The following is a 27,986-nucleotide window of genomic DNA, read 5'->3' as shown; positions in this document are numbered from 1 at the left end:
ATGCTAACGGTCTAATCAGATTCAATGATCTATGCTAAGCTATGCTAAAAGTGCTACCGCCAGACCCGGAGATCGAAGTTGGAAAATGAGCCTATTTCCAAAAAAAAGTGGCGTGTTCCTTTAAGCATCGTGACATGGTGCTTTATTCTGCTGGAAGTAGCCATGATCAGAAGCTCAGGTAGGCTGTGGTGTTTAAACAATGCTCAATCGGTACTAAGGTGCCTAAAGTGTGCCAAGAAAATATTTCCCATAACACCACCACCAGCAGCCTGAGCCTAACCATGGATCCATGCATAAGGAAAAATCCTGCCTTTATTCTCGTTTGGAACGTTTGATGAATCCCTATAAATATCTAATGGAGAACAACTGAACTAATTCAGTGTGCTCCTTATTATTTCCCCAGACTCTCTTCCATTCTGGAAATTGAAATAGAAGACGGCGTCCAATGAACACTGTGTGCAATGAGAGTAGAGAGGAATATTGGATGGGAGGGAAGCCCTGCTTTAATCTCCCTCAACTAATAGGGCTTATTTTATTTCTCGTCTGTGAAATGAGAACGATAGATCTTTCATAAGGCCGATCAAATTAAACCGTTCTTTAATTACAGCAGAGCTTGTGGAGAACATCGAATCAATATAGGATGTTTCTGTATCTGTGTTGAGTCCAGCAGAACCTCTTATTATTTAAGAAATAATTTAATGACATGCTGGTTTTTGAACGGCCATGCAATTATAGCATAACAAGGGCTCTTTTTTTAGCTTCTGTGAGCCCTTAAAGGGATAGTTCAACAAATGAAACATCCTATTTTCAGTGGAATATAAATATAATTTTTTGGGAGATTTTTATTTTTCTCCAAAAAGAAAAAAGACCAAAACAAACTGTAAGATTAGCCAATACATTGAGCACTGTGTTCCAAGTGTTCTGAAGCCATACAACAGCTTTGTGTGAGAAACAGAAATAAATTTAGATTCATACTCATATACTCAAACTCATGTTTTCCACAGGAGAAAAAGTAACTGCTTAGAATGACATGAGGTTGAGTAAATAGAGAATTTTCATTTCGGCAGTGTTTTTGTTCACTAAAACTGTTAAAGTGTTTTCAGTAATTTGAAATAAAGCTGAAATAAATTCTAAATATTACATGAAAAACTTCATTTATTTTTTTATGAAAAGTTGAAGTACTAAAATGACTAAAAATAAAATTAAAATAAATAAACATAAAAATGACACGTGCACATATACTAAAAACACAAATTAACACAAAAAAAATAAAAAATAAAAGCTAGTTCAAAATATTAGCACATACTACTAAAATAACACTGATAGGGTGAATTACTCCACAGATCCTGCCTTAAACTGACCAATTAGAGTAGCCTAATGATAAAATATCAGGTCATCAGGATGAGGAAGTTTCATCCGTCAGATGCTGTTTTCCTCTAATCAGTTGTTTTGGCTTGCTGTCAGAACTTTCTGACTTCAGTGTTACTCAGATGATGACTTTTATCAGCAGTGGTTTTTATGCATGTCATCTTTGTTGCTAACTCAGCTGGGCTAAACGTGGCACAAATCTAGCCGTGTGCAACATTATGGCTGACCAGCAGATGGAGTTTCACTCATGTCCTTTTTGGGGATTTTGGGATCTGTGTAAATTTGGCCTGAGAGGCACATTTCATTTGTCACCCTTTGGGATGTAATTAACTTGATGAATTAAAAAGACACTGAACAATCTTTGCAATTAGCAGTGGCTCTCATATCATCAGATGTGCTGTAGATGTTGTTGGGGAGGTGGAGATAATCCGTTTCCCTGCACGCTGTTTTCATCAAGTTAAAATATAATTGTGACTCTCTGCATAATTACAGCATGTTTGCCTAATTTACCCCCTCTGAATTCAAGGTTCACTGTTATTTTGGCATGCTGAGATTGGCGATCATGTGATAGCAGTGTGTCATGCTATGTAACCAGACACAGGTCAAAAGTTAGCCTGAGGCATGGTAAAATCATACAGCATGCCATGATCATCTGGGACTGGGAAGAAATTGTTTTAAGTAGGGCTAAGCCACAACATTTTTCACAATTTACTGCTTCAAAACAGCATTTAAATTAATTAAAAAAAAAAAAAATGTAAACCTCACAAAAATGATCAATTATATATTCAGATAAGATTTATTTTACAGTTTATTTGGTATTTTTTATGGTAGGCTACTCCAAGTAACTTCAAAGACAATATTAGTGTGTATTAAAATATTACCAGGTCAATCATGCACAATTGGGTAGGCTATAGGCTACTATGTGTTTTTGTAGTTTATATTGTTGTGTTTGTTGTTTAGGACCAATTAACGAACACCAAAAATCCTTGTAAAACTAGCCAATAAACAAAACACTAAAAAATACTGGGTTATTTCATCCCACGTTTGGGTAAGGTAAAATATGGACAAACCCATGCAAAAAACAACGGGTTTTTTTTTTTTTTTTTTGAGTAGGACAAGAATTTAGTATTACCTTGAAACTGTGCGCTATTTTTTCAAATAAATGTTTCGTTCATTTTTTTCCCCCTCATGTGTTTACTGCTACCGACGCGACGCGTCTATCGCGCTTAAAACCCTGACGTCGCAGCCAGCCGACCAATCAAAGTCTTTGTTTACGTCAGCATTCCATCACTCGCAGTGTAGAAGATGCGTTCTGGTCGCGTCGCGTCGCGTCACGTTGCTCGCGCTAATAACGGCGAAAAGTTGAGCAGGCACAGCCTGGCAGCTGCTGTCAGTTTCAGTTCCTGATTCTGCACTCGTGTTTCCACTGTCAGGTCTGGGCAGATAGCTCGGCGTTATTACGTTGTTTTTTTATTACTTTTAAAATGGTTTAAATGCTTTGGGGAATATCTAAATATGGATTATATTCAGTCGTTCAGAGACGCGATCGCTGGTAAAATCTGGCCTGTTACCGAAGCTCTGAGAGAAGTTCAGTTTAAAGACTATTCTGATGTCGAAACGCCAATGGAGAACGCGCCTGAAACAAACTCTGCAGGTATTAGTTTTGTGTTCTTCTCAAAAGTTTTCAAACTTGTTGAAACGCAGTTGGTGTGCGCATGTAAACATTGACAGCGCGCAACATGGCTGCAGTACAGCGAGTTATTTATTAAGGGAGTTTGTACATGTCAGCTGCCCTCCTCCTGTGTATTTTGCATTGGATTTGACTATTGAACTTTTGCAAGGAAGAGTTAAGAGTGTAAGTCCCGACCTTCAATACACGTAGATGCGTTTGCTATTGTAATTTAAAGTTTATTGCTGCATTGTTGTTCAGGTGTTGTTTGCTCAGACTCTTGACATATTCAGGGCTTATGTTGTCATATAAAACCAATTAGAAATTTGTCTAATGAATATGTTTGTCTTAGTTAACATGAACTAACAATTAACAATACATATTACATTTATGAATCTTGATGTTAATCTCAACATTTACTAAAACATTAACATCAAAAGTTGTTCAACTTTAGTTAATGCACTGTGAATTTGCATGAACATAACATTTTTAAGTATACAGGTTAATACATGCTGTAAAAAATATATTGCTCGTTGTTAGGTCAGGTTAGTTTATGCGTTAACTAATGTTAACAAATGAGACCTTTATTGTAAAGTGTTGCAGCTTTTAAAAAAAATCATGATACAATTGGTAAATAAATGGATATCCATTGGTCAAAAACTGTGGGAACTCCACATATTGTATCAGCACTGATATGTTCAGACGTCTACATCCTAAAAATAGTTTGTTTGTGTTCTGTGAAACCTACATCAACAGCGTTCAGTATTCATGTCACAGTGTTGTGAGTTAATTGCAGGGACTAATTAGGCCTGATGGCATGTGCTGTATGGCAGTACTTATTTTATTAATTTTTTTAAGAAGTCTCTTGTGCTCAGCAATGCTGCATTTATTTGATAAACATACAATAATATTGTGAAATATTATTACAATTTAAAATAACTGTTTTCTATTTTAATATATTTTGACATGTAATGTATTCCCGTGATGCAAAGCTGAATTTTCAGCAGTCATTATTACTCAAATTTCAGAAGGATCATGTGCCACTGAAGAACATGACTTATGTTTATCATTGTTGCGTAATATTTTTGTGGAAAACGGGATGCATCTTTTTCAGGGTTCTTTGGTGAAGAAAGTTCAAAAGAACAGCATATAACAATGTGAAAGTCTTTACGGTCAGTTTTTATCAATCTAACGTGTCCTTGCTGAATAAAAGTATTAATTTCTTGTTTTAAATTACTGACCAAAATTTTTAACGGTAGTGTATAGAAGTAAACACATTTTTGTTGAATTTCTAGAACTGTCTTGTCTTAGCCTATATAGGCCTATATATATAATGTTGTTGACATAAGATTCAGGGCTCCAGACTAAGAGCACTGCAGCCCTCTTACTGAATTTTAGGAGCACAAGCATTGAATTCAATTATTCACATTTAGAGCTTTGAAGTGCTGGATAGAGTTGTGTGAAGCACTTGAAAGTCCTTGAAAAGTACTTGAATTTCACTGTCAAAAGGTTGTACGAACCCTGAAATTAATGTAAAAACATTCAACTATTTCTGCCACAATACCATGGTTACAGTTAGTGTTCCTACATTAAATCCACGGTGAATGTTGGTGATTTGTGGACTGAATAGCCTTCTATAATTTTCTTGTTCATCATGGCACATTTCTTTCTCCTGGTTTCCATATCAGCGTTGTTTGATCTGAGAATTCTGCGCCGAATTCAAACGCTTTCTCACTGGATCTCCCAGCACTGTGTAGTAACGTGTCGCGTGATCAAAGATTGGCCCGCGAGTACCGGTAGGCTACCTGTTCTGAGCTCACGCTGCCGTGGTCCGAGCTAATAAGCGGTTTCGTTCCACTTTCATTCTGTTTGATGTTTCTCATATGCAATAAAAATGGCAGCTCTTATCAGTTGGGCAACGTGGTGGACGCACCAGTGTGACCTCTAACAAAATTTAGTCACACTGGCGGGACAAAAAGGTCACTCATCTCTAGAACAAAGAAGAGTAAAATGCAAGGATTTGACTGCTGTGAAATTGACAAAGTCCAGGAAACCGCATTGCACCATCGGTTGGCCTCAACCTTCAGTTGTTAGTCACAGCAATATTGCTGTTCGACTTGTATAGGCTATTGCTTCCTATTTGACTCTTATCGAAGCAGTGCAACACTAAGCCTATTTGGATAAATGGATTTTTTTTTTTAAGTTAAAAGCAAATTTACCTTGTCCTCGTGTAAAGAGCATCTGACTGTAGGAAATTACATTTCTGCATTGCTTAACGCTTAAAATGAAGCACTGGCACAATGGAGTTAAGCAAATACTTCCATTTTGCATTTTTCAAATTGTATTTAATGCGCATATTTTTATTTGATAAGTATTTATCAACCCCAAATGCTCAGTGTTGGAATTTGAGTCTGCATGCAGTTCCAAAACAATGAAATAATGGCAGCGTTTTCTGACGCGCCTCCGGCCCCTCATTACGAGCGAGGAACCGGTCTAAAGGATGAGTGGGACGCACTGATGCCGTGCTGGAAGCACAGGGAGTCCATTAGCATACATCTGCACTGGCTTTAGACGGACGTGGGAGGCACAAGACACGTCCTGCTTTTCTCTAGATCACCCCCAAAGATGAATGAGGTGTGTGGGTGTGTTTTCATTACGGAGTTAAGACTAATTCCTTGGTGCATTAGGCAGTATATGTTGTGCCAACCCAAGAGGTCATAATTGGATGCCGAAGCAGGTAGAACTGAAGAAAGCATGGCATGACTGCTCGTGTGCTGCCAAACGTTTTATCTGTAAAACTACCTTTAAGTTCTAACTACCCGTGCTAGGGCTAGCGTGGTATCAATCTCATTTAATATAAAATGTAATCAATTATATAATAATCATTCATTTTTAAATTATTGTAAATTATAATACATTTCAAAAATTGATATATATTGTATGTACATGTAATACATTCATTTATATAAATCAACTATAAAATAAAAATATTGTTTGTTGTGTCCAGTGACTCCAGTGAATTTAATCCGTAACAAATGAAAGGTACATCATCTCATTTGATTCTTTTTTTCTTTTGTTTGAATCTTGGATGCAAACCAAAAAGAAAAATGAAACATTAGCATTGACTCCATGGACGTTACCTTTGAACTCCATTGATTGCTCGAAAGCGTTGCGGTCCCAGTGGTGTTTTTTGCTCTCGTCTAGACTAAATGCTAAAGTAGCCGGGTTGGTTGACGCTCAGCGCATCAAACTTTGCCCTCTATTCCATAACCTTTTAAATTCTGACTAAGCATCCAGGCCCAGTGTGTCAAGGCAGAGGGAGCTGTTTACCTGCAGCACAGCGGCTGATCTTTCAGCGCCAGCCTGCTTCTGGGTCTTTGTTTTTTTTTTCCTCGTCCTGCATTATTTGTCCTGCTTTCCCGGTGGTGGATATGGATTTAGCACGAAGGCTGCCACATGCATAAGATGAAGAATGGTTAAAGCATCTCTGCTGAAGGGAAGTGTTGAGCTAGACGTCACATCTCATCCCAGTGTGCTCTTTAGTCATGCCGATAAATTTGAGACTCTAGTCTAGACTCATTCTTTATTTGTGCCTCGTGTGTCATATAGGTCATGTCTTGGGAATCATGCATCCTACCTCCCACAAGAAAATCTGGGACACAATGGGTATGTTTCAAATAATGTACTACTATCATACTACCATTTTATAGTGTGCTGAAGTAATATATATATATATATGACCTATAATGGTAGTAGATAGCGACTGCACATTTGCCAGTCGCAGTCGTGTTACAGTTTTGCATATGCATGAGACCGAGCTGCTTGTTTGTGTGAAGTGAGCATTTGTTGTGTGTGAGGTTATTCTAGGGCTGCACGATTAACCGAAATGAAACCAAAATCGCGATTTGGCTTAGTGACTCAAATAGCGTTAAAAGCTTTTTTCTTTTAGGCTAGACCAGCCAATTCTATGGGAACGGAAGCTTTCAATGGCAACTGCATTGAATCCGCCATATTGCGCGTTTCAGTTTCTCCCATTCATTAGTAGTAGAGGTGCGCCATCTTTGTATCTGTAGTCGTTGATGCTTTTGTCCAGGGATTTCCTGGAACGTCATAAGTTTTATGACTTCTATGAGTCTCACTTGTGGACTTTCAGTGTGAGGGTACTCTCCTGCTACAAGTATGAACAAAACAGACTTTACATTACATGCGTGTATTCAATAATGCTCACAACACCCTATTTAGGTTAAAAATATGAAAAATAATACTTTTCTCTAAAGAGATTTGAATCCATAAGTTTTTCTCCAGTGTAGAGAAGTGTACAGGAGTTATCACAGTGGAAGTATAAGACTTCCTGACATAAGTTAAGAATGTTAGGTTATAAGTAAGGTTATAGGTTATAACTTATATGTTTTTTCTGCAAAGGGACTGATGGTAAAATTTGTACATTGCACATTAATCAACATTTAAATGAATGTAAGTGTCCCTCTTTAAATAAACAAGAAATCAATTTACAAATATTATTTAAAAAGCACATGAAAAGATGAAATGCATTGGGACAGAAAATAAATCCCAGAATTATTTTTTTTTGCAGTGGCTCATTTAAATTAACCATCCAATTCATGCTACACAAACTTATTAAAAACAAGATAACTTGATGCCATTAGCTAAACAAGCTGAGCAATGAGGAACATATTTTTTATGCTGTTTTATGTACTATTTTTTAAATACTATGCAGTATATTCTGTATTATACAGTACACAAGTGCTTCGAACAAAGCAATTGCCTGTTTCCTGAAGTTTTAGTGTTATCTTCCTTGACAGAATACTTTAAATATTAATTATTCTTTCAACAAATCTCGTTGTTCAATTCATTATTCAATCTACCAAACCGGGGGAATCTTCCGCATTTCTCAGGCGCTCATATTAAGAGCAGAGTTGAACTTGCGACAACAGAATAGAGGCAGACTTTAGCCACTGCTTTATTTGATTTGCAAACTAAATAGTGCTCACTAAAGCAATAACCGAGTGGATGCAAGGATCTTGCTGCGATTAGTCACCCTGGAGTGAGTGCTAATGAGAGGCTCTGGTGCGGGTGACACACACAGAGCCACTGACAGGATCGGGGTTTGATTAATTGACCTGGGGTGGGTGTTAATGAGGGAAAGGAACAGGCCGTGTGGAGTTCAGCATCTCCCCTGACACAGCATTCAAACTGCAGATCTAGCAAACACACACACACGCGCACACACACCAGCTACTGTGACAGTCTGCGCCGTGACTGCCGGGGTGTTTAAGCTGTTCGGTTCAGTGAGCAACTTTGCCATGTTTTTCCCATGGCTGTTATTTCTCGCTGTGCTAAAGGGGTCATATGATGAAACTGGATTTTTATTGTACTTTTGAACTAAAACAGTCTGATGTACCGTACAGACATAGACTAACTTATATAGACATAGATATACTGTATAAAGTCTTAAAATAAATAAAAAATGGTCATTTAAAACTAAATTATTAATTTTTTCCTGCAAAAAAACTCAGAAAGTACAGAATAAATCATCTAAAGGAAAGAAAATAATAATCAATTTGTTGAATGAAAACAGTGATGAAATGAAAAGCATTGTCAACTTTTCCTCAGTCATGAGAAAGTGTCGTTCCTGTACAGTGATTCCACAAAAGTTTATTTTCCTGCTTAACGCTGGACAGATGTTTTTAGTCGGAAATCAGATTAGACTAATCCAGTGATTATATTACATAGTGGGTTTAGATGTAAATACACAACACAGCCACTGTTATGGACACTCATATTAATAAGATGCATGAGCTTCGTGGGGCGTCTCTGTGGAGAAAGTGAACTTGAGACTGACCGCTACATACAGTCATATGAGCAAAAGCATTAAACATCATGCTAATTTATTACATGCATGTATACTTTACAGTCAGAAAAGCGTGTCATATAGCTTATACAATAATAGGCTGGACAGTGTGACGGTTGCTATTCTCAAAAGAGCTTTCTAGAATCTGTGTTCGTTCTGTATCTGGATGTCAAACACAGCTTTACTTCAAGAGTCTGTCAAGTGTTATATAAGTCGAGTCATCCTCTGCAGTGAACGCTGTCACACCATTGTATTTATTTATACGTTTATGTTTGGGGATTCTTTTAAGACTGATGTTGGAATAGTGAATCAGATTGTTTGTTCATTGTCTCCCCACAGCCATAGTCATCTCATTCCAGCACATTGTGTGTATGTGTGTGTGTTTGTGCCACCTGCTTATTATGATGGGGCACTTGTTTCCAGCACCATTCTGAGCAGTAAATGAGAGCGGTCTAAGAATAACATCCGCCGGGCTGTTGCAGCTGCCGCTAACACAAGCCTGGTTGTTTTCTCTGTCACGCTGAAGTTGGTCGCATGCGTTCTGCGTCCTTGTGTGACAACACAGAACACACAACAAATACATAAAAATGTACATTTTATTTAATCGTGATTGCAGTGTCAGTTATAGCAGCTTTATTCATTTTTAGTGCGTTTTGCTAACCATTATTTTTTCTCATATGTAGGGTTACGATCACTAACTTTATATGTTAAATGTTGGTACATAACTCAGCATGCACCGTTTAATTCCTCACAGACATTCATTCATATTTTCATGTAAACCGTAATAAATAAATAAAAATCAGGATTCTTTGATTAATAGAAAGTTCAAAAGAACAGCAATTATTTGAAATATAATTGTTTTGTAACACTGTAAGTCTTTGTCACTCACTTTTGATCATATTAATGCTTCCTTTAATAAAAGTATTAGCATCTTTCAAAAAATAAAGTCTAATTTAAATAATATATTCATTTGCATTGTGTTAAATATTATGGTAAATAAATTTAAAAAGTAAATTAATTAAAAGTAAAGGTAAGGGTACAATTCTCACTATTAACTAGTTGCTTATTAGCATAAATAATACTAGGATATTGTTTAAACATATTAACGCCTTATTCTGCATGAAACATTCATCATCCCTTAATCCTACCTAATACCTAAATTTAACTACCTTATTAACTATTCATAAGCAGTAATTAGGAGTTTATTGAGGCAAAAGTCATAGTCAATAGTGAGAATTTAACCCTAATCTAAAGTTTGACCGAAATAAAATGTAAAATAATTTCATTTACAATTATAATTAGATCGTTATGAGCCATATTATGATTCTATGTTAAGGCCTTCTGTACATGTACAAACATCAGTCCTAGGTATAAGCCATTATGTTTTATCACATCTCCATGGTTAAAATCCACAAATTTACATGCGTCAATAACTGATCATCAACATTGGGGTAATGCTGATTGTATAACAGCTGCAGACCATTAGAGCGGCTTTCTTTTGAGAGCTTTTACTGCTTAAAATCACAAGACGGATTTACTCGTGTGAGTTGTGCACGTACATTCAGTATTACATTTAGAGGCAAAATAAGGAAAATGTTACAAACGTATCTGATGAATAATAATATTTTATTTTTCCACTGAAAGGAAAAAAAGAGAACAGCATGTGGCCTTGTCCCATATTTCCCACCTTTATGTGACCACCATTGAACACTAGTTCTTTTTAGCAGTGGCCTTTATATATTTAGAGCACAAAATGCTAGATAATCAGTGAGCCACTGTACAATGGCTGTGTTCCAAAATATAGTGAGCTGCTTATATATGCAACATTATAAGACAACTGCAGCAGCAATACAGCTTACTAGGTTTTAGAACAGACCCAATGTGTCAAGCACTTGGAACAAATTAATATTTATTTAAGAGATTTGTCATATTTTGTTGATGGAGAGCGGTGGATGGACACTGGCTGCACACAGAATGTTCCAGAACCGCAGAGACGATGGATTTGGTGTCTTTCAGACACACATTGGGCTCTTTGTTTTGTTTCCGATGTGGCAGCTCTTATCTCAGTGTGTGAAAAGCCTGTTTCGGGCGATACACACACATGTGAGGGTTCAATTCCATACAATTTTGCCGCTTTTCATGGAACTATCTCTGGTGTGTTTGCTCACGGAGTCTCTGACTCATGCCTTGGTCAATGCTGTTGTACTGGAATACATAGACATTAGCATCTTTTTGCTATTTATTATTGGGAGGTGTAGTAAATGTTTTAATATTAATTAAAAACCCAAATCCTCCATTTAATAAAGGTCCTCAAATCTAGAATGAACTCATGTAAATATTTTAGATTTAAATTAACACAGATTTTGTTTTGTTTTTATTAGAGCCGGGACTTTAACGCATTTTATACAATTTTTAACTCATTTTAATCGCACTTATCTTTGCACCGCGGAACGTTTCTCACTGGATGAGTTTAGGCGGACCGATTATACTGGAGCACCAACTAGCGTTCATAACTTCCATAGACAGTATATAAACGATAACTTCAGACAACAACAAACCACAGTGAACATGAACAAAGAAGCTGACGAGACCGCTTTGGTTGGCCCCGTGGATGGGACATTTTGTTATAAAAAACGAACGGATGGAAGCGTCGATAAGAGCATGGTTGTGTGCAAGCTATGCAACAAGGAATTCGGAACGGCTATTGCTACACTTAATGGCAAAAATAGCACTGGTCTGCTGGAATTGGTTGAACAAAAATAAACAATTTTGTTGCTTAAGCTTATGTATTCAGTCATTATTCAATGGTATACTAAAAATCCATGTGAAAAAAATTACTTCTCACTGTTCTCAGGTCAAATATTTATATGCAATTAAAATGCGATTAATTTCGATTAATTAATTACAAAGCCTCTAATTAATTAGATTCATTTTTTTAATCGAGTCCCGGCCCTAGTTTTTATGTATGGGAATCAGATTATTATCCTTTGAAACAGCGTAGATATTTCTGTTAAAGGAGTAGTTCACTTTAAAATAAAAAAAAAATCCTTATAATTTACTCGCCTCCTATATCATCCAAGATGTCCATGTTTTTCTTTCTTCAATTAAGTTTTTTGAGGAAAACATTCCAGGATTTTTCTCTATAAAATGGACTTCATTGGCATCCAATGGTATGAAGGTGTCAATCATAGGTCTCAATGCAGCTTCAAAGGCCCGACACGATCCCAGCCGAGAAATAAGGGTCTTATCTAGCGAAACGATCGGTCATTTTCTAAAAAAAAAATATATATATACTTTTTATTTTTAACCACAAATGCCTGTCTAGTACCATCTCTGAGATGCAGCACACATTACGTTAGAAAGGTTGCCGTTGAAGTTCATTATATGGAGAAAAATCCTAAAATCTTTTCCTCACAAACCTTAATTTCTTTTCGACTGAAGAAAGAAAGACATGGATATGGTGAAAGTAAATTATCAGGAATTTTTTATTTGAAAGTGAACTACTCCTTTAAATGTATTTATTATTTTCTTGCCCATGCAAAGCTCGTCACCATGATTTACAGTTTTGTGGGTGGTTGCCAGGGCGTTGCTAAATGGTTGCTATTATATATCAATTTTATTTTATTTATTTTATTAAAAGGAAGAACCCTTGATTTATACTCCGCCCAGACTTCCTGATTCATTTAAAATGTCAACACAGGAAAGAAAAGCGCAGAATTCCTTTCAGTTCATTCTCATCCCAAATTCCTAAGCCTAATAAAGGGCAATACTAATAGTACTGTTTGCTATATAGTAGTTTGTCTTTGCAGGTGAAAATCTCAAAATAATCATTTGAATCCTTTTAGAGCAGCTTTATTATATCATGATAATGTGTTTCTGAGTAAAACTCTATCTTTGAGGCGACGTACTGTAAATAAAGAGAGATCAGACACTGTCGCTGTTTGTCAGGTTATTCTCTCAAACAGAGGCGTGAAAGCGCTGGATAAAAGATCAGCGTTCGTGTCGGCGCTTGCGCTGGCCTGGTTTCTTTCGCTGCCCTCTCTTTGGTGTGAGCACAGAAATAGCAGGACGACTATGATTCATGGCTGCACAGCCGAGAGTCTCTGTCACACTGTCACAAGTGCAGAACCTGTTAGTCGACTGATTCTGGAGACGGACCGACCGCCTAAAGCAAAGTGAACATGTGGGGGGCTTGCTAACACTGCTGTGATAACTTTGAAAACTACACGTTACACACAGAGACACACACACCCATGAGACTGCATACTAACACATTGGCTTTTAGTACTGGATGTACATTTTGGTTTCAGAATTTAAAAATTATCTTAATTTGAATGATCCTTCAGCAAATTTTTGAAATGTTTCATTAGCCGAAACATTAGCTTTAAAAAAAAAATGTATTACATTTTAATTATTATTATTTTTTAAATATATTATATAGTTTGTAGTGGTAAACTTTTAATTCCCATACATAAAAAAAAATAGTTTGCCTATTTTTTTTGGTTACACTAAGGTGACGTTGTTAATGCATGTACAGTAACTTCTGTAACTGTCACCTTAAAAATAGTGTTACCATTTTTCTTAAAGTAACATGGCTACCAGGGTTGACATAGTTGGATGAATGCAATTTGGTGTAAATGCTGTGCGATTATTTTCTTGTCACTCATCTTGCTGTCGAAAAGGTCCAATGATGATGTTTATTAGATGTCACAATGTGAGGAATGCTACGTGTTTTACTATGAGGGAAAATCATGCTGTAACATTGCCGCAAACAAAATGTGGAATACAACTACATTTTGGTAAATAAAATTATTTACTAATTAAAAATTGATTTTTATTAATTGTTGCTTTAGATCAAGGAGGTCAAGACCTCTGAATCCTCATTTTAAGAAAGGAAAAGTATGTTAATCTATGCTAACGTGATCTTAGGTTTGGGGTCAGTAAGATTTATTTTAAAGAAATTAGTTATTTTATTTAGTAAGGCTGCATTAAATTGATCACCAGAAAAGACATTTATAATGATAAAAAAAAAATCTATTTAAAATAAATCCTGTTCTTTCTATTGATGAAAAGAATCCTGAAAAATGTATCCGTTTCCAAAAATCAATATTGATAATAATAACAAATGTTTCTTGAGCAGCAAATTAGAATGATTTCTAATGGATCATGTGACACTGAAGACTGATGATTGCAATCACAGCAATAAATTACATTTAAAATGAAATGATATAGAAAACAGCTATTTTAAATTGTAATAACATTTCAGAATATGAATTTTTTTTAACTGCATTTGTGATCAAATAAACGCAGCCTTAGTGAGCAGAAGAGACTTTCGGAAACATTAAAATATCTCACCAATCCCAAACATTTGTTTTCCTAACACGTCTAATAGTTCTCACAACTATTCCTCTAAAAGTTTCACCATATTTGTAGTGTGCCATTTGAAATCCCAGCTTAACTAATGGCGGTATTGAATTGAATTAAATCAGTGCCATGCGTAACATATCTCTATTAGCTTTACATAAGCATTCAAATTCGCTTCAAAGACGCACAGAATCACAGCACAACACAAATGTGATGTGTCGGGTGGCATCACTACATCTCTGTCTCTTTCTCTCTCTCATAGAGGTCAGGGTGGTCTCTGTCTGTTACGGTGTTTGCAGCAGCAGGAGGCATTGCAAGGTGAAGACACATCGGCTGTCATTGTGCTGAGCGAGAAAGAGAGCGAGAGAGAGAGAGAGACAGCGGGGAAAGGAGGGAGGTAGACAGAGAGAGAGAGAGAAACGCTGCGTTCTCTGGCTCACCAGAATCGCTCGATCACACTCGCTGTTGACGGATGAGCCGTCGGTCGAGGCTGAGAGCTCGGCAGCTTGTGTCAAGCTGAGGGGAGAGCGGAACATGAACATAATGAGAACCTTCCCTCGCTTGCTTTCAGATACCGGGCAGAAGAAGACGCCGGAGAAGAAGGATGGGAGGCGGATGTCGTTCCAGAGACCGAAGGGCACCGTCGAGTATTCCGTAAGTGAGAACGTCAACCCCTTTCCTCGTTATTTCTGTGCATGTGCTTTGTGTTTTGTAGGGTCGTATCTCGCCGAGCTCGTCCCAGCTCTGTTTACTCTGAGGCTTTTTCCCACATGTACCTGTGAGATTTCTGTGAGAGTTTGCTCGAGGACTGTGTGCGTGTCCACAGGGATGATTTGAGACCGAGCGCGTTTTCATCAGCGTTTAGTATGGAGAGGGTTGCATGAAGCCGTGTGAATGTTTACATCAGCCGGTTTATTTTCACCGGTCTGCATGCGAATGTCCTCCACATGCATTCCAGCAGAGTATTGGTGAATGACCTTCCTTTCTGCGTTTGCATTTCTATTGATTTGGCGCGTGCGTGTGTGTGTGTGTGTGCTGTGTGAGAGAGATTGTGTGAGCTTCGATTGTCTATCTTAACAGCTTGTTGTGTTCTTGAAATGACCCTCAAATTCCAGCTGCGGGCAGAGCGCTTCTCGTCTCTCTCCCTAGTAACAGAGGAGCGTGTGGGTTGAGCCGAGCTCTGGAGTTCTGCCTGGAAGTGGAGAGACCGAGGAGAAGAAACTGCTGGCAGCTACAGCTGTCATTTAGCCAGAAGATCGCAATCATACCCCTTTTCCACCAAACATGGTGCTCGGCCGGGGAGTCTGATAACGTCTATCAGAAACAGCCCACGTTTTCCCTGACTTGGACGGACTGACTTGATTACTGTCTTTGTTTACAAGTCTACAAGTTTTGTTGTAAACGTATTTTAACATCCAAAGTAAGGACGTGTAAAGGCAACTAGTCAGGGTTACCTGAATGACCATTCAATTACCCGTTCAACTAATCGATACATTTAAAGATTGCTGTGCAAACTGTCTAAAGCACAGCACATTGTCAGCATGCTATTGAAAACACAGTTGGTTAATATTAAACTAAATGTATAAGAAAGTCAAGTTACTTTAAGTCAATTAACCTTGATATTCGATTATAGTTGGTAGTTGGATGATCAGTAGAATAGTGAAGCAGTGTGACCATCCCTAATCCAAAATCATTTGTGTATTTTTGATACCAGAAGTTGCTTTTGTATTTTTATTTTAATATATTTTATCAACTATATTTAAATATATAATTATAATATGAATTATTACATATTATTTGATATTACTTAAATATACACTGTCACAGGGTAAGCCTGCGACTGGGCCATTCGTAACACACTACCATTCAAAAATGGTCAGTAAATGTGTGTGTGTGTGTGTATATATATATATATATATATATATATATATATATATATATATATATATACATACATACACATACACATACACACACACACACACACACACACACACACACACACACACACACACACACACACACACATATACACACATACATATATATATATATATATATATGTGTGTATATATATATGTGTGTGTGTGTATATATATATAATTATTATTATTTTTTTATTTTTTTTATTATTCCTATGATGGCAATTTTCAGCATCATTACTCCAGTCTTCAGTGTCACATGATCCTTCAGAAATCATTCTAAAATGTTGATTTGCTGCTCAAGAAACATTTATTATTATTATCAATAACAATATTTGTGCTGCCTAATATTTTATTTTAGACTAGTCAACCATTGTGACCCATCTTTTTAATTTGGTTGGTTAAAATTCTGAGCAATTCATTCACATATGAAATTGAAATATTATTAATAGTTTTAGACTGACTGGTCGGGCACCGGCACCCTATGAGTGGGAAATGGGCATCGGATTTAGTTGGGCATCAACTGGCATCAGGCAGCCGTGGAATCAGATGCTGGTGTAGTTGACGCGCTCTGCTCATCAGTGACGGCGCTGTCACGGTTCCGTTTCCAGACGGTTATTTTCTCCCCTCGGATCTGGGCAGGTGTCTGACACCCGTCTCCTCCCACACACTGGAGATCTGTCTCTGTCGGCCGAAAAGTGATTGACAGGGCCTTTGTTTTCCTCCGCAGAGCATGAAAAGTGCGCAAGACAACTGCGGGGAATTTGTCACCGTTCATAAACGGCGTGTCATGAGGCTCTTTGTGGTTGTTGGTGGGGGTTAACATGCCCATGCTATAAAATTCATTGTGGTCTAGTGGTGTTTTGGACCCGCTTGACTTTCATTGTATGGGGAAAAAACTGTAAAAAAACATATATATTTTAAATGATGACATTGACAACTTTAATTTTTGGGTGAATTATCCCTGTTAGATCTTCAGTGAAACGATCTCCATAATTGGGAAAGTCTTGCCTCCTGCTACAGGTGAACGTCTGCATTGCTGTTTTCTCAAGAAGCAGTTTTGACCTCAAGAGGGTTTGAAGGAGAGTTAAACTATTGTAGCCCATCTGCTCAGTCACTAATAACACACCGCAGGTCAGTGAGCCCTGACTATTGGCTGGTCTGTGGCCAATTAAATCAGTTGGACAGGAAAGGGCGAGAGACATTGAGATCTCATCGGAGAGAAACACTGAGGATTCAGCATTACATACAGTCTGTTGATTCCTACAATTGTCTGATTCGGCTGGAGTAGTTGTAACTGCACTGAAGTCGTGTAGCTTGTGATTTAAAGCTTATAGTCTCATCATGCATACTGTGCACTAAATCGGTAGACATTCTGTGCATATTTATTTGTATTTAACATCAGTGAATCACAACAATCACTCTTAAAAATACATTTCCGACTATACATGAAGCTCCTTTGGAATTTTATCTCAGGTCTGAACTGTTTTAAATAGTTTTAGGGTGAATGTGAAGACCTTCATGCTGTGAGTGTGTGTAAACAGGCTCACCAGTTGCCCCTTGACCTCCTTTCCAGAAGAGGCTGTTGGAATATTAAATACAGCTCGAGCTAGTACAAAAGTACTGTGCAGGTACAATGGTCTCAGACGGTTCTTTGATATTTACTGTAGTACGGAATGATTATCATATCATGTACCATGCTTTTTACAAAGTACTCCCAGGTTTTTCAAGGAATTCCATGGGTTTACTGTGCCCAATGCATGGATGATATTTCTGTGGAGTAAGCGCTGTCCTGTAAAATGGAGAACGTCAACATCTTGCCAAGACTGCTGAGATAAAATGAGTTCTTTAAGTGATCATCGACGCAGTTAGCCAGCGTGTGCCATGAAGGGTAGCAATGACAGCGTCACTATGGCAACTCTCATGCCACGGCAGCCGTGATGTCCCACGCAGTATGGCGCTCGTCTGATTTGACATTCTGCCTGATTGCACAGTTTGCTGGAACGTCATTTCCAGTTTGATGAGCTCAGCTGTGTGTTCTGTGAATCTCACAAAACCAGTCAAGAACATGTACGGGTTATTGTTGTTTTTTATCCCAAAAATAAATAAATAAATTGTTTTGCCGAATGAAAACAAAGCTTATTTTAGGACCAATACAAATGTTTTACATTGCAACTATTTTTATCATTATTATTATTAACAAAATGCACAAAAAAAAAGAGAAGATTAACGTATGATTTAAATTGTATAGAATTTATACATCATATTCGTTCATTTATTTATATGTTTGTTTGTTTGTTTGTTTGACCTGATGACCTGGAAATATGTCCTTAATTGTCATGAAATGAATGCCCAATGCAACAACAACAAAAAACATTGTATAAAGAAACCTATATATAGATTATAATATAATATAAAAAAAATTATATCTATTTTATTCTACTAGTTGTTTTTATTACTTATTGTTAGCTGCTAACTCCATTTTGTTGATGTGTACTACTGTGTGCATACAATAACAATAAAGATTATTATTCTTATTAAAAATAAATTCATATTATTGTTTTTCTTATTAATAATATATATATATGACCTGGAGAGGCTGTCACGTGTATCCTGTTTTGGTTTTTTTTCTGTTCTGGTTTTTCCTGCCTGATTTTCTAGTTAGTTTCCTCGTTTGTTAATTAGTCTTTCACTTCTGTTCTGTATCAAGTCATTTATGTTCCTCTGGTATTTAAGCCTGTGTTTTCTCAGTTCCTTTGTTTGGTGTGGTCAATGTTTAGTGGTTATACTAACTATAATCTCCAGTGATCACCTGTGTTTTAGTCTGGGAATTAGAATAAAGATGTTTTTATAAACCCCGCCGTGCATGTCTCTACAGCCTGACAGATGTGACCTTAATTGTCATGAAAATAATTCATAATGCAAAGATTCTTTTTACTTAAACATTTTACTCTAAGAAAAACATATAAAAACAAACACATACATGCATACATACACATATATATATGTGAAACTATTATCTTGTTATAAAGCCATTTGTGGCATTTTAAACATTTGTAAACCGAGCTAACATAGAATATATACAAATCAGTGAAAGAAATTAGGAGAGAAATAATGCAGTAAAAATAAATCACTATGATAATTAAATAATACACACAAATGATGTGTTTTGAGTTTAAGCTCGAACATGCCTCCTGAAGAGACGCGTGTGAGAACTTGTGGAAGCTGCTCCCAGCTGTAGGGTGGTGTATAGCTAAACACTGTCTCGTGGTGTTTGGAACCAACCCTAGACATAACTAGTCTTGATCCCAATGACCTAAGAGGTCTTTGACTCTAAATTCAGTATGCACGAGTCGCGTTTGAAGACGTTGTAAAATGTGCCTCTGCTTGCAGATTCCCAAGTGCCATGTGGCTAAACAGCGTATAGTTATATATATATTCAGCGTATATATATATATATATATATATATATATATATATATATATATATATATATATATATTCAAGTAAAGAATTCTACTACTTGCCAGAAGAGTTATTAACCTTGATAATCGAATGTGTCAGGAACCTGGAAGACTGATGCGTTCTGGTGTTTTAAATAGCTGTACATCTTCTCTCTTAGCAGATATTTTCTTTACATGGTTGTATTGTTGATTCTGCTGTAGAGATACAGAATACAAACTTTAATGCATCCTCAGTTTTTAAACAAGAAGACTTTAATTTGATCCATTCACAGTTCCTGCCTCTCAGAAGGAAACTTGTCGCCCGTGTCTGGGAAATGTTGAGTTTGTCTAGACCGTTTTGATGACTCTTACTCCTGCATGTGTATTTTTTTCCAAACAGAAGCGACTGGCAATGGTTGACATCTCCGCTGGCACTGCTCGTGTTGGATATTAAGTGATATTTTTATCCACGGCTGCCTTTAGAAAGAGGACGACAGACCTCAGCGGGACTCCCTGCTATTGAATTAGGAGAAGAGAAAACAGGAAGGATAGAGCACGTCTAGAGTAGACTGCGGAGCAAATCATAAATTCGCCATCTAACAGAGGCATTAGTGTCCAGTGAAGGCAGGTTGTGTTTGCTCTGAAATGAAGCGTCCAGAAGCTGCAAATAAATAGCCCACGGAAGAGCCGGTTTCAAATGCCTCTCGCAGGGAATCAATGTTCTGTGCCAGACAGACGGGATGAAAGGACGTCGCTAGCGCGGGGGCATTGGGAATATCGACTACTGGCGTTCCCATCTGGAGACGACCAGAAAACTTCTGTGCAAGAAAAACAACTCTCAGAAATCTGATTCAGAGTAGAAATGGCATTGGATATGCTGACGCTTTTTTGCCGTTTTTGATGTTAGGGGGAACTCTGTGTGATGACGTAAACCAGTTCAGTTATAAAAATGCAAGTTTGTTTATTTAGGTTTTGTTTTTGTTTGCTTTTTTGGATTGTCCTCTTACGGCCTGTGCACACAGAACGCGTTCAAAGGACCTCGAGGCATGTTTTTCAAAGTTGAACTACTTTTAACTTGATGGGGTTTCTCAAAAACACAGATTCTGAAAAAAAATGAGGCATGTGATTTAGGTAAAACATGGTGTACATGGTATTTGTTTAGTAAGTGGTTAAAGGGTTAGTTTACCGACACATTTAAATTCTGCCATTATATACTCACCCTCAAGTTGTTCCAAACCTGAATGGCTTTTCTTTTTTTAATGTATAGCTTCAATATAAATTTCCCTGCAGGCCACCGTCTGTAGTGTGTTGTGTTGTGTCTCCTTGATCTGATTCTTCTCACTGTCCTCCTCACATGAGAAACTCCTGATATACTGTAGCAAACAGACTTTGTAGAATCCTTTACATTAAGATATTATCAACAGTGTAATGGTCATCTGACTGTCCTAAGCTCAGATGTTTAGAGGACTGTAATCTGGATACATGGTGAGAGAGAGATATTTAGCATGCCAGTGGAATTGAGTCGTGCAGCAATAAGTTCCACACAATATGTGTAAAAGGGGAAGAATGTGTTCACACCATCCAACATTTCCCTTGCTGCTAGGGGTTTGTCCTCTCACTTTGTTTCAATGTCAAACACACAAAAAATGTATTTCTTTTTTTTTTGCTTGCTATTCACTGACCTTGACCTCCAATTTTTATTTATTATTATTTTACTGTATTATTTGTTTAGAATAAAGTTAGTTAAAATTATCATTCAACAAATCTCTCACACATAGTTGATGGTTGGACATGTGCATAATGTGGAGTAGCACAAACTGGGTCAGAATCGGATCAAATTGGACTAGAAATGAATAACTGTTTTACACTACCCTTCAAAGGTTTGGGGTCAGTATGTTTTTTTTTTTTAAAGTTTTTTGTCTGTTTAGAAGGAAATAAATGAATACTTTAATTCAGCAAGGACGCATTTAAAGGATTAGTTCTCTTTAAAAATTAAAATTAGCCCATGATGTACTCGCCCTCAAGCCATTAGGTGTATATGACTTGAATATGAATATAACTCCGATTGTACTCGTCTTAAAGAAGAATGTCCTATACACCTAGGACGGCTTGAGGGTAAGTAAATCATGGGCTAATTTTAATTTGAAAGTGAACAACTCCTTTAATTGATCTAAAGTGAAAGGAAAGATTTGTATCTCAAATAATCGCTGTACTTTTACATTTTCTCTTTAAGAATCCTGAAAAAAATGGTTTCCACAAAAATAATAAGCAGCACAAGTGTTTATAACTGATAATAATCAATGCAGCAAATCAGCATTTTAGATGTAAGCGTTTTAGACAAGATGTATTACTTGGAGTAATGATGCAGAAAATTCAGCTTTGCATCACAGGAATTTTTTAATATATTCTCAAATAGATTTTTTTTTTTTTTTTTTTTAACAATATTACTGTTTTTACTGTATTTTTAATCAAATAAATGCAGCCTTGGTAAGCATAAGAGACAATACCTACCCCAAACTTTTGAATGGTAGCGTAGGAAATCCACCTTGTGTAGACCTAAAGGAACCCAAATAAATGGTTTTCTCTTCTCCTTTTCCTGGTTTTATTGTGTTTTTGTACATTTGTTGTGCAGGTGGAGTCGCGGGACACTCTAAACAGCATTTCGCTGAAGTTTGACACCACTCCCAATGAACTTGTTCAGCTCAACAAACTCTTCTCCAGAAATGTGGTCCCCGGTCAGGTATGTATTTTCACATTTAATATTGTTTCACTCGTAAATATGTAAATACGTGCATTTCTGAAGTAAAAAATGGGTTTTTATTTAATTCTTTATTAGGAATTGTTGTAAGCTAAGGTCTAATGCCGATAGTTAAAACACAACTTTTAGCTTTTAGGCTTGAATATCTAGTTTGCTCTGAAATGTCACATTACAGAAGTAAAAAAGGTTGTAAATGCCTTTACATACAGGCTATAAAGTCACAAACTTTAACTGAATTCATGGCGGGTTTCGTCTGCAGACACTCATTACAACGCTTCACTCCCTTACCATTAGATCTCTGCCAAGCACTAGACAAAGAATCAATCTCTCACTGTTTAATATAGCGCAACAGCATATCAATTATTGGCCGATATGACATTTAACCAGATAATATCTCTCAGATAGATGGAGTGATTAATGACTTCTCTCTTCTAGTCAGTGCATGAGCGGTTATGAAAGATCTCTTGCTAAACAGCTCTAGTATTGCTTCATCATCTCCTCACAAGTACATGTTAAGCAGAGCTGAAGTCCGGATGGTTGATATTCATGTGGCGCTGGGCACAGTAATGAGAGGGTAATAGATAGAGTCAGGCGCTGGAGATGGCGACCGCCTGACACAGTACAGCTGGAGGGCTCTCAGCACGGGTCACGTGACCAAACTCTGCGGCTCCTTCCATTAGCGTAATCCTCCGCAGTGTTTCGGACTGCTGAACAGCCCCTCCACTCATACCTACTGCCCCCAAACTAACTCGAGTGGAGTCCTGTTCGGTGTTCAGAGATCTGAGGTGCACCTGGAGAGACCACATAAGATGGATGAACTTAAAGAACTTATTTATATTCTTTCATTTATATATTAAATACATATTTAAATTTTTTGGAAAGTGCTTTAATTTAATTTAATTTTAAAATGTACACTGCGATGTATGGAAGCTCGTTTCCGCCACAAAATAAAAAAACTTGCAGTTGCGTGGTATAAAGTCAGAATTGCGAGAAATAAACATGCAATTCTGACATTTTCACACAATTGCAACTTTATATCTCACAATTTCTTTTCTCAGAATTCTGAGATATAAACTTGCAATTGGCAGTTATAAAGTCCAATTCTAAGCAAAAAAAAAAAAGACTGACTTTTTTCCTCAGAATTGCGAGCTTATTTCTTGCAATTGCATTATATCACAATTCTGACGCAAATATCTCGCAAATCTGACTTTACAACACGCAAATCTGACTTTATATCACGCAATTCTGACTTTACAACACGCAAATCTGACTTTATATCACGCAATTCTGACTTTACAACACGCAATTGCTACTTTATATCACACAATTCTGACTTTATATCATGCAATTCTGACTTTATATCACGCAATTCTGACTTTATATCACGCAATTCTGACTTTATATCACGCAATTCTGACTTTATATCACGCAATTCTGACTTTGTATCACGCAATTCTGACTTTATATCAAGCAATTCTGACTTCATATCACGCAATTCTGACTTTATATCACGCAATTCTGACTATTACACGCAATTCTGACTTTATATCACGCAAATCTGACTTTATATCACACAATTCTGACTTAATATCATGCAATTCTGACTTTATATCACGCAATTCTGACTTTATATCACGCAATTCTGACTTTATATCACGCAATTGCTACTTTATATCACACAATTCTGACTTAATATCATGCAATTCTGACTTAATATCATGCAATTCTGACTTTATATCACGCAATTCTGACTATATATCACGCAATTCTGACTTTATATATCACGCAATTCTGACTTTATATCACGCAATTCTGACTTTATATCACACAATTCTGACTATTACACGCAATTCTGACTTTATATCACGCAAATCTGACTTTATATCACACAATTCTGACTTAATATCATGCAATTCTGACTTTATCACGCAATTCTGACTTTATATCACGCAATTCTGACTTTATATCACGCAATTGCTACTTTATATCACACAATTCTGACTTAATATCATGCAATTCTGACTTAATATCACGCAATTCTGACTTTATATCACGCAATTCTGACTATATATCACGCAATTCTGACTTTATATCACGCAATTCTGACTTTATATCACGCAATTCTGACTTTATATCACGCAATTCTGACTTTATATCACGCAATTCTGACTATTACACGCAATTCTGACTTTATATCACGCAAATCTGACTTTATATCACACAATTCTGACTTAATATCATGCAATTCTGACTTTATATCACGCAATTCTGACTTTATATCACGCAATTCTGACTTTATATCACGCAATTGCTACTTTATATCACACAATTCTGACTTAATATCATGCAATTCTGACTTAATATCATGCAATTCTGACTTTATATCACGCAATTCTGACTATATATCACGCAATTCTGACTTTATATCACGCAATTCTGACTTTATATCACGCAATTCTGACTTTATATCACGCAATTCTGACTTTATATCCCACAATTCTGACTTTATATCACGCAATTCTGACTTTATATCACGCAATTCTGACTTTATATCACGCAATTCTGACTTTATATCACGCAATTCTGACTTTATATCACGCAATTGCTACTTTATATCACGCAATTGCTACTTTATATCACACAATTCTGACTATAACACGCAATTGCTACTTTATATCACACAATTCTGACTATAACACGCAATTGCTACTTTATCACAATTCTGACTATAACACGCAATTGCTACTTTATCACAATTCTGACTATAACACGCAATTGCTACTTTATATCACACAATTCTGACTATAACACGCAATTGCTACTGTATATCACGCAATTCTGACTTATAACACGCAATTGCTACTGTATATCACGCAATTCTGACTTTATAACACGCAATTGCTACTGTATATCACGCAATTCTGACTTTATGACACGCAATTACTACTGTATATCACGCAATTCTGACTTTATATCACGCAATTCTGACTTTATATCACGCAATTGCTACTTTATATCACGCAATTGCTACTTTATATCACACAATTCTGACTATAACACGCAATTGCTACTTTATATCACACAATTCTGACTATAACACGCAATTGCTACTTTATCACAATTCTGACTATAACACGCAATTGCTACTTTATCACAATTCTGACTATAACACGCAATTGCTACTTTATATCACACAATTCTGACTATAACACGCAATTGCTACTGTATATCACGCAATTCTGACTTATAACACGCAATTGCTACTGTATATCACGCAATTCTGACTTTATAACACGCAATTGCTACTGTATATCACGCAATTCTGACTTTATGACACGCAATTACTACTGTATATCACGCAATTCTGACTTTATAACACGCAATTGCTACTTTATATCACACAATTCTGACTTTATAACACGCAATTGCTACTGTATATCACGCAATTCTGACTTTATATCACGCAATTCTGACTTTATATCACGCAATTCTGACTTTATATCACGCAATTCTGACTTTATATCACGCAATTCTGACTTTATAACACGCAATTGCTACTTTATATCACGCAATTCTGACTTTATATCATGCAATTCTGACTTAATAACACGCAATTCTGACTTTATATCACGCAATTCTGACTTTATATCACGCAATTCTGACTTTATATCACGCAATTCTGACTTTATAACACGCAATACAATTCTGACTTTATATCATGCAATTCTGACTTTATAACACGCAATTCTGACTTTATATCACACAATTCTGACTTTATATCACGCAATTCTGACTTTATAACACGCAATTCTGACTTTTTATCACGCAATTCTGACTTTATATCACGCAATTTTGACTATATATCACGCAATTCTGACTATATCACGCAATTCTGACTTTATATCACGCAATTCTGACTTTATATCACGCAATTCTGACTTTATATCACGCAATTCTGACTTCATATCACGCAATTCTGACTTTATAACACGCAATTGCAACTTTATATCACACTTTATTTTCTTTATTAACTTTATTAACTTTATTTTCAGCTTCAAATTTTACAAACGTAGCAATATTTAGCATCCATCCATAAAATTATTCTGATGTAACCATAATACATTTTTAAAAATTTTAAAAGTATAAAGATGCAAACGGTTTTATTTTCAGGTTAGTTGTACATTAATCATTGTTATTGTCCTCTTTATAAAACACTAGAGGTCTATGATACAGTATGTCCTCATTTACATAAGTTGACCAGTCTGTGAGTATTGATTGTGCGTCCATGCATGCAGTTGCTGGCTGGTGTTTATAAAGCGTTACCCTCCGGTTGTGTTTGCAGGTTCTGTATGTTCCTGATCCGGAGTACGCGTCCAGTGCGGGCAGCTCTCCCTCCTTCAGTCCCAGCAGCCCCCTCTCTCCCACCTCCTCTGAAGCTGACCTGGAGAAAGTGACCACGGTATGTGACATTTCCTTCTTCACACCACAAAAGCCTCATCATTTAACCTGTGCTGTTGAAGGACTCTCACACAATCAGACATGCCCTGAGCATGCCATGTGTTCATACTGAAGGCTCTCTGGGAATTTTAGAACAATTTTCCAGAATTGAAGCTCTGTGTGCTTTTGTTATCTTAAGCTTTCTGGTTTACAGGAATCATGTGACAGGGCCTTAATGGAACAGTGAAATCATGAGGTGACAGCACAAAATGCTGCTGTTCATTGTTAGTCAGGAAATGTTGTGCTTTGTTTTTCATCAGCTGATAGGAAGAATGCCAGTCTTGCAGAAAAGCTCTGTATTAGGTAGTCAAGGTATCAGGTATGTGTTTGTCAAGACGAATAGGAGCTGGAATTATTGACTTTAGATAATTAACTCAATGTCAACAACATGTTCATCTTTAAAGCTGAATGTAATTGTTAAAATACTTCCTTGTATCCCAGTTTAATATGCAGACAACTAGAAGACATTCATAGGATGATTCCTTTAAAAAATTTAAGATTGTGGCTCTCTGATGCTATCAAAACACTCTGTCTGACTAATGTCAGATGGAAGAAATGTTCAGGAAAACTATTTGAAAACAGTCATTGTGTTTGCAATTCTGTTTGGTAATTACCTGGCAAATTACCTACTTTAGATATAGCAAATATACCACTGTAGATCTAATACTAGTTACCAACGAAGGACAGATGTATACATAAAATATTTACACGACACAAATAGATTTACTTCTGTAAATATGCTTTTGAAAAGGTTTTGAGATCACGTGGCTCAAGGCTGTGGTTTTTCACTGTCAGACGTGATATTTACACACCCTCTGTAATCAAATACCTGCCATGAGACGTGTTGACTTGCCCTCATTCTTTGAAGCACTTCCTCCAAATCCCTGAGAAATAAGCCATTTCTGGTTTGATGAATAGAACTGGGTGATAGAGCTTATCAATTGTATTATTATGATGCAAATATAAGGGATGAACAAAACACTAAACATGGTTAAAGTATTTATGAGGCAAAATTATTTGGCAAGAAAATGCAAACTACAGCTACAGGTTTTATTTGACTAGAAATAAAATATCACAGGAAAAAGCGTACATTGAC

At 36.6% G+C, this 27,986-nt stretch overlaps 1 protein-coding gene across 6 annotated transcripts in view; it reads left to right on the top strand.

Moving 5' to 3' along the window:
• The window catches only part of oxr1a (oxidation resistance 1a), a 144,964-nt gene that overhangs the window by 76,473 nt on the left and 40,505 nt on the right, over positions 1-27,986 (top strand). For 4 of the 6 annotated variants that reach the window (XM_079626937.1, XM_079626936.1, XM_079626933.1 and 1 more), the window contains 3 exons: positions 14,842-14,924; positions 22,268-22,375; positions 26,736-26,852. In XM_079626937.1, the coding sequence (XP_079483063.1) occupies positions 14,842-14,924; positions 22,268-22,375; positions 26,736-26,852 (308 nt within the window). Of the gene's footprint in view, positions 1-2,661; positions 3,023-6,646; positions 6,704-14,841; positions 14,925-22,267; positions 22,376-26,735; positions 26,853-27,986 lie in introns of those variants that run through there. The other 2 variants (XM_079626934.1, XM_079626935.1) reach the window with 2 other exon arrangements.

The sequence above is a fragment of the Phoxinus phoxinus genome (genome assembly GCF_949152265.1).
Source record: "Phoxinus phoxinus genome assembly, chromosome: 10".
NCBI classification, from domain to species: domain Eukaryota; kingdom Metazoa; phylum Chordata; class Actinopteri; order Cypriniformes; family Leuciscidae; genus Phoxinus; species Phoxinus phoxinus.
This window is presented reverse-complemented; position numbering and strand designations above follow the sequence as displayed.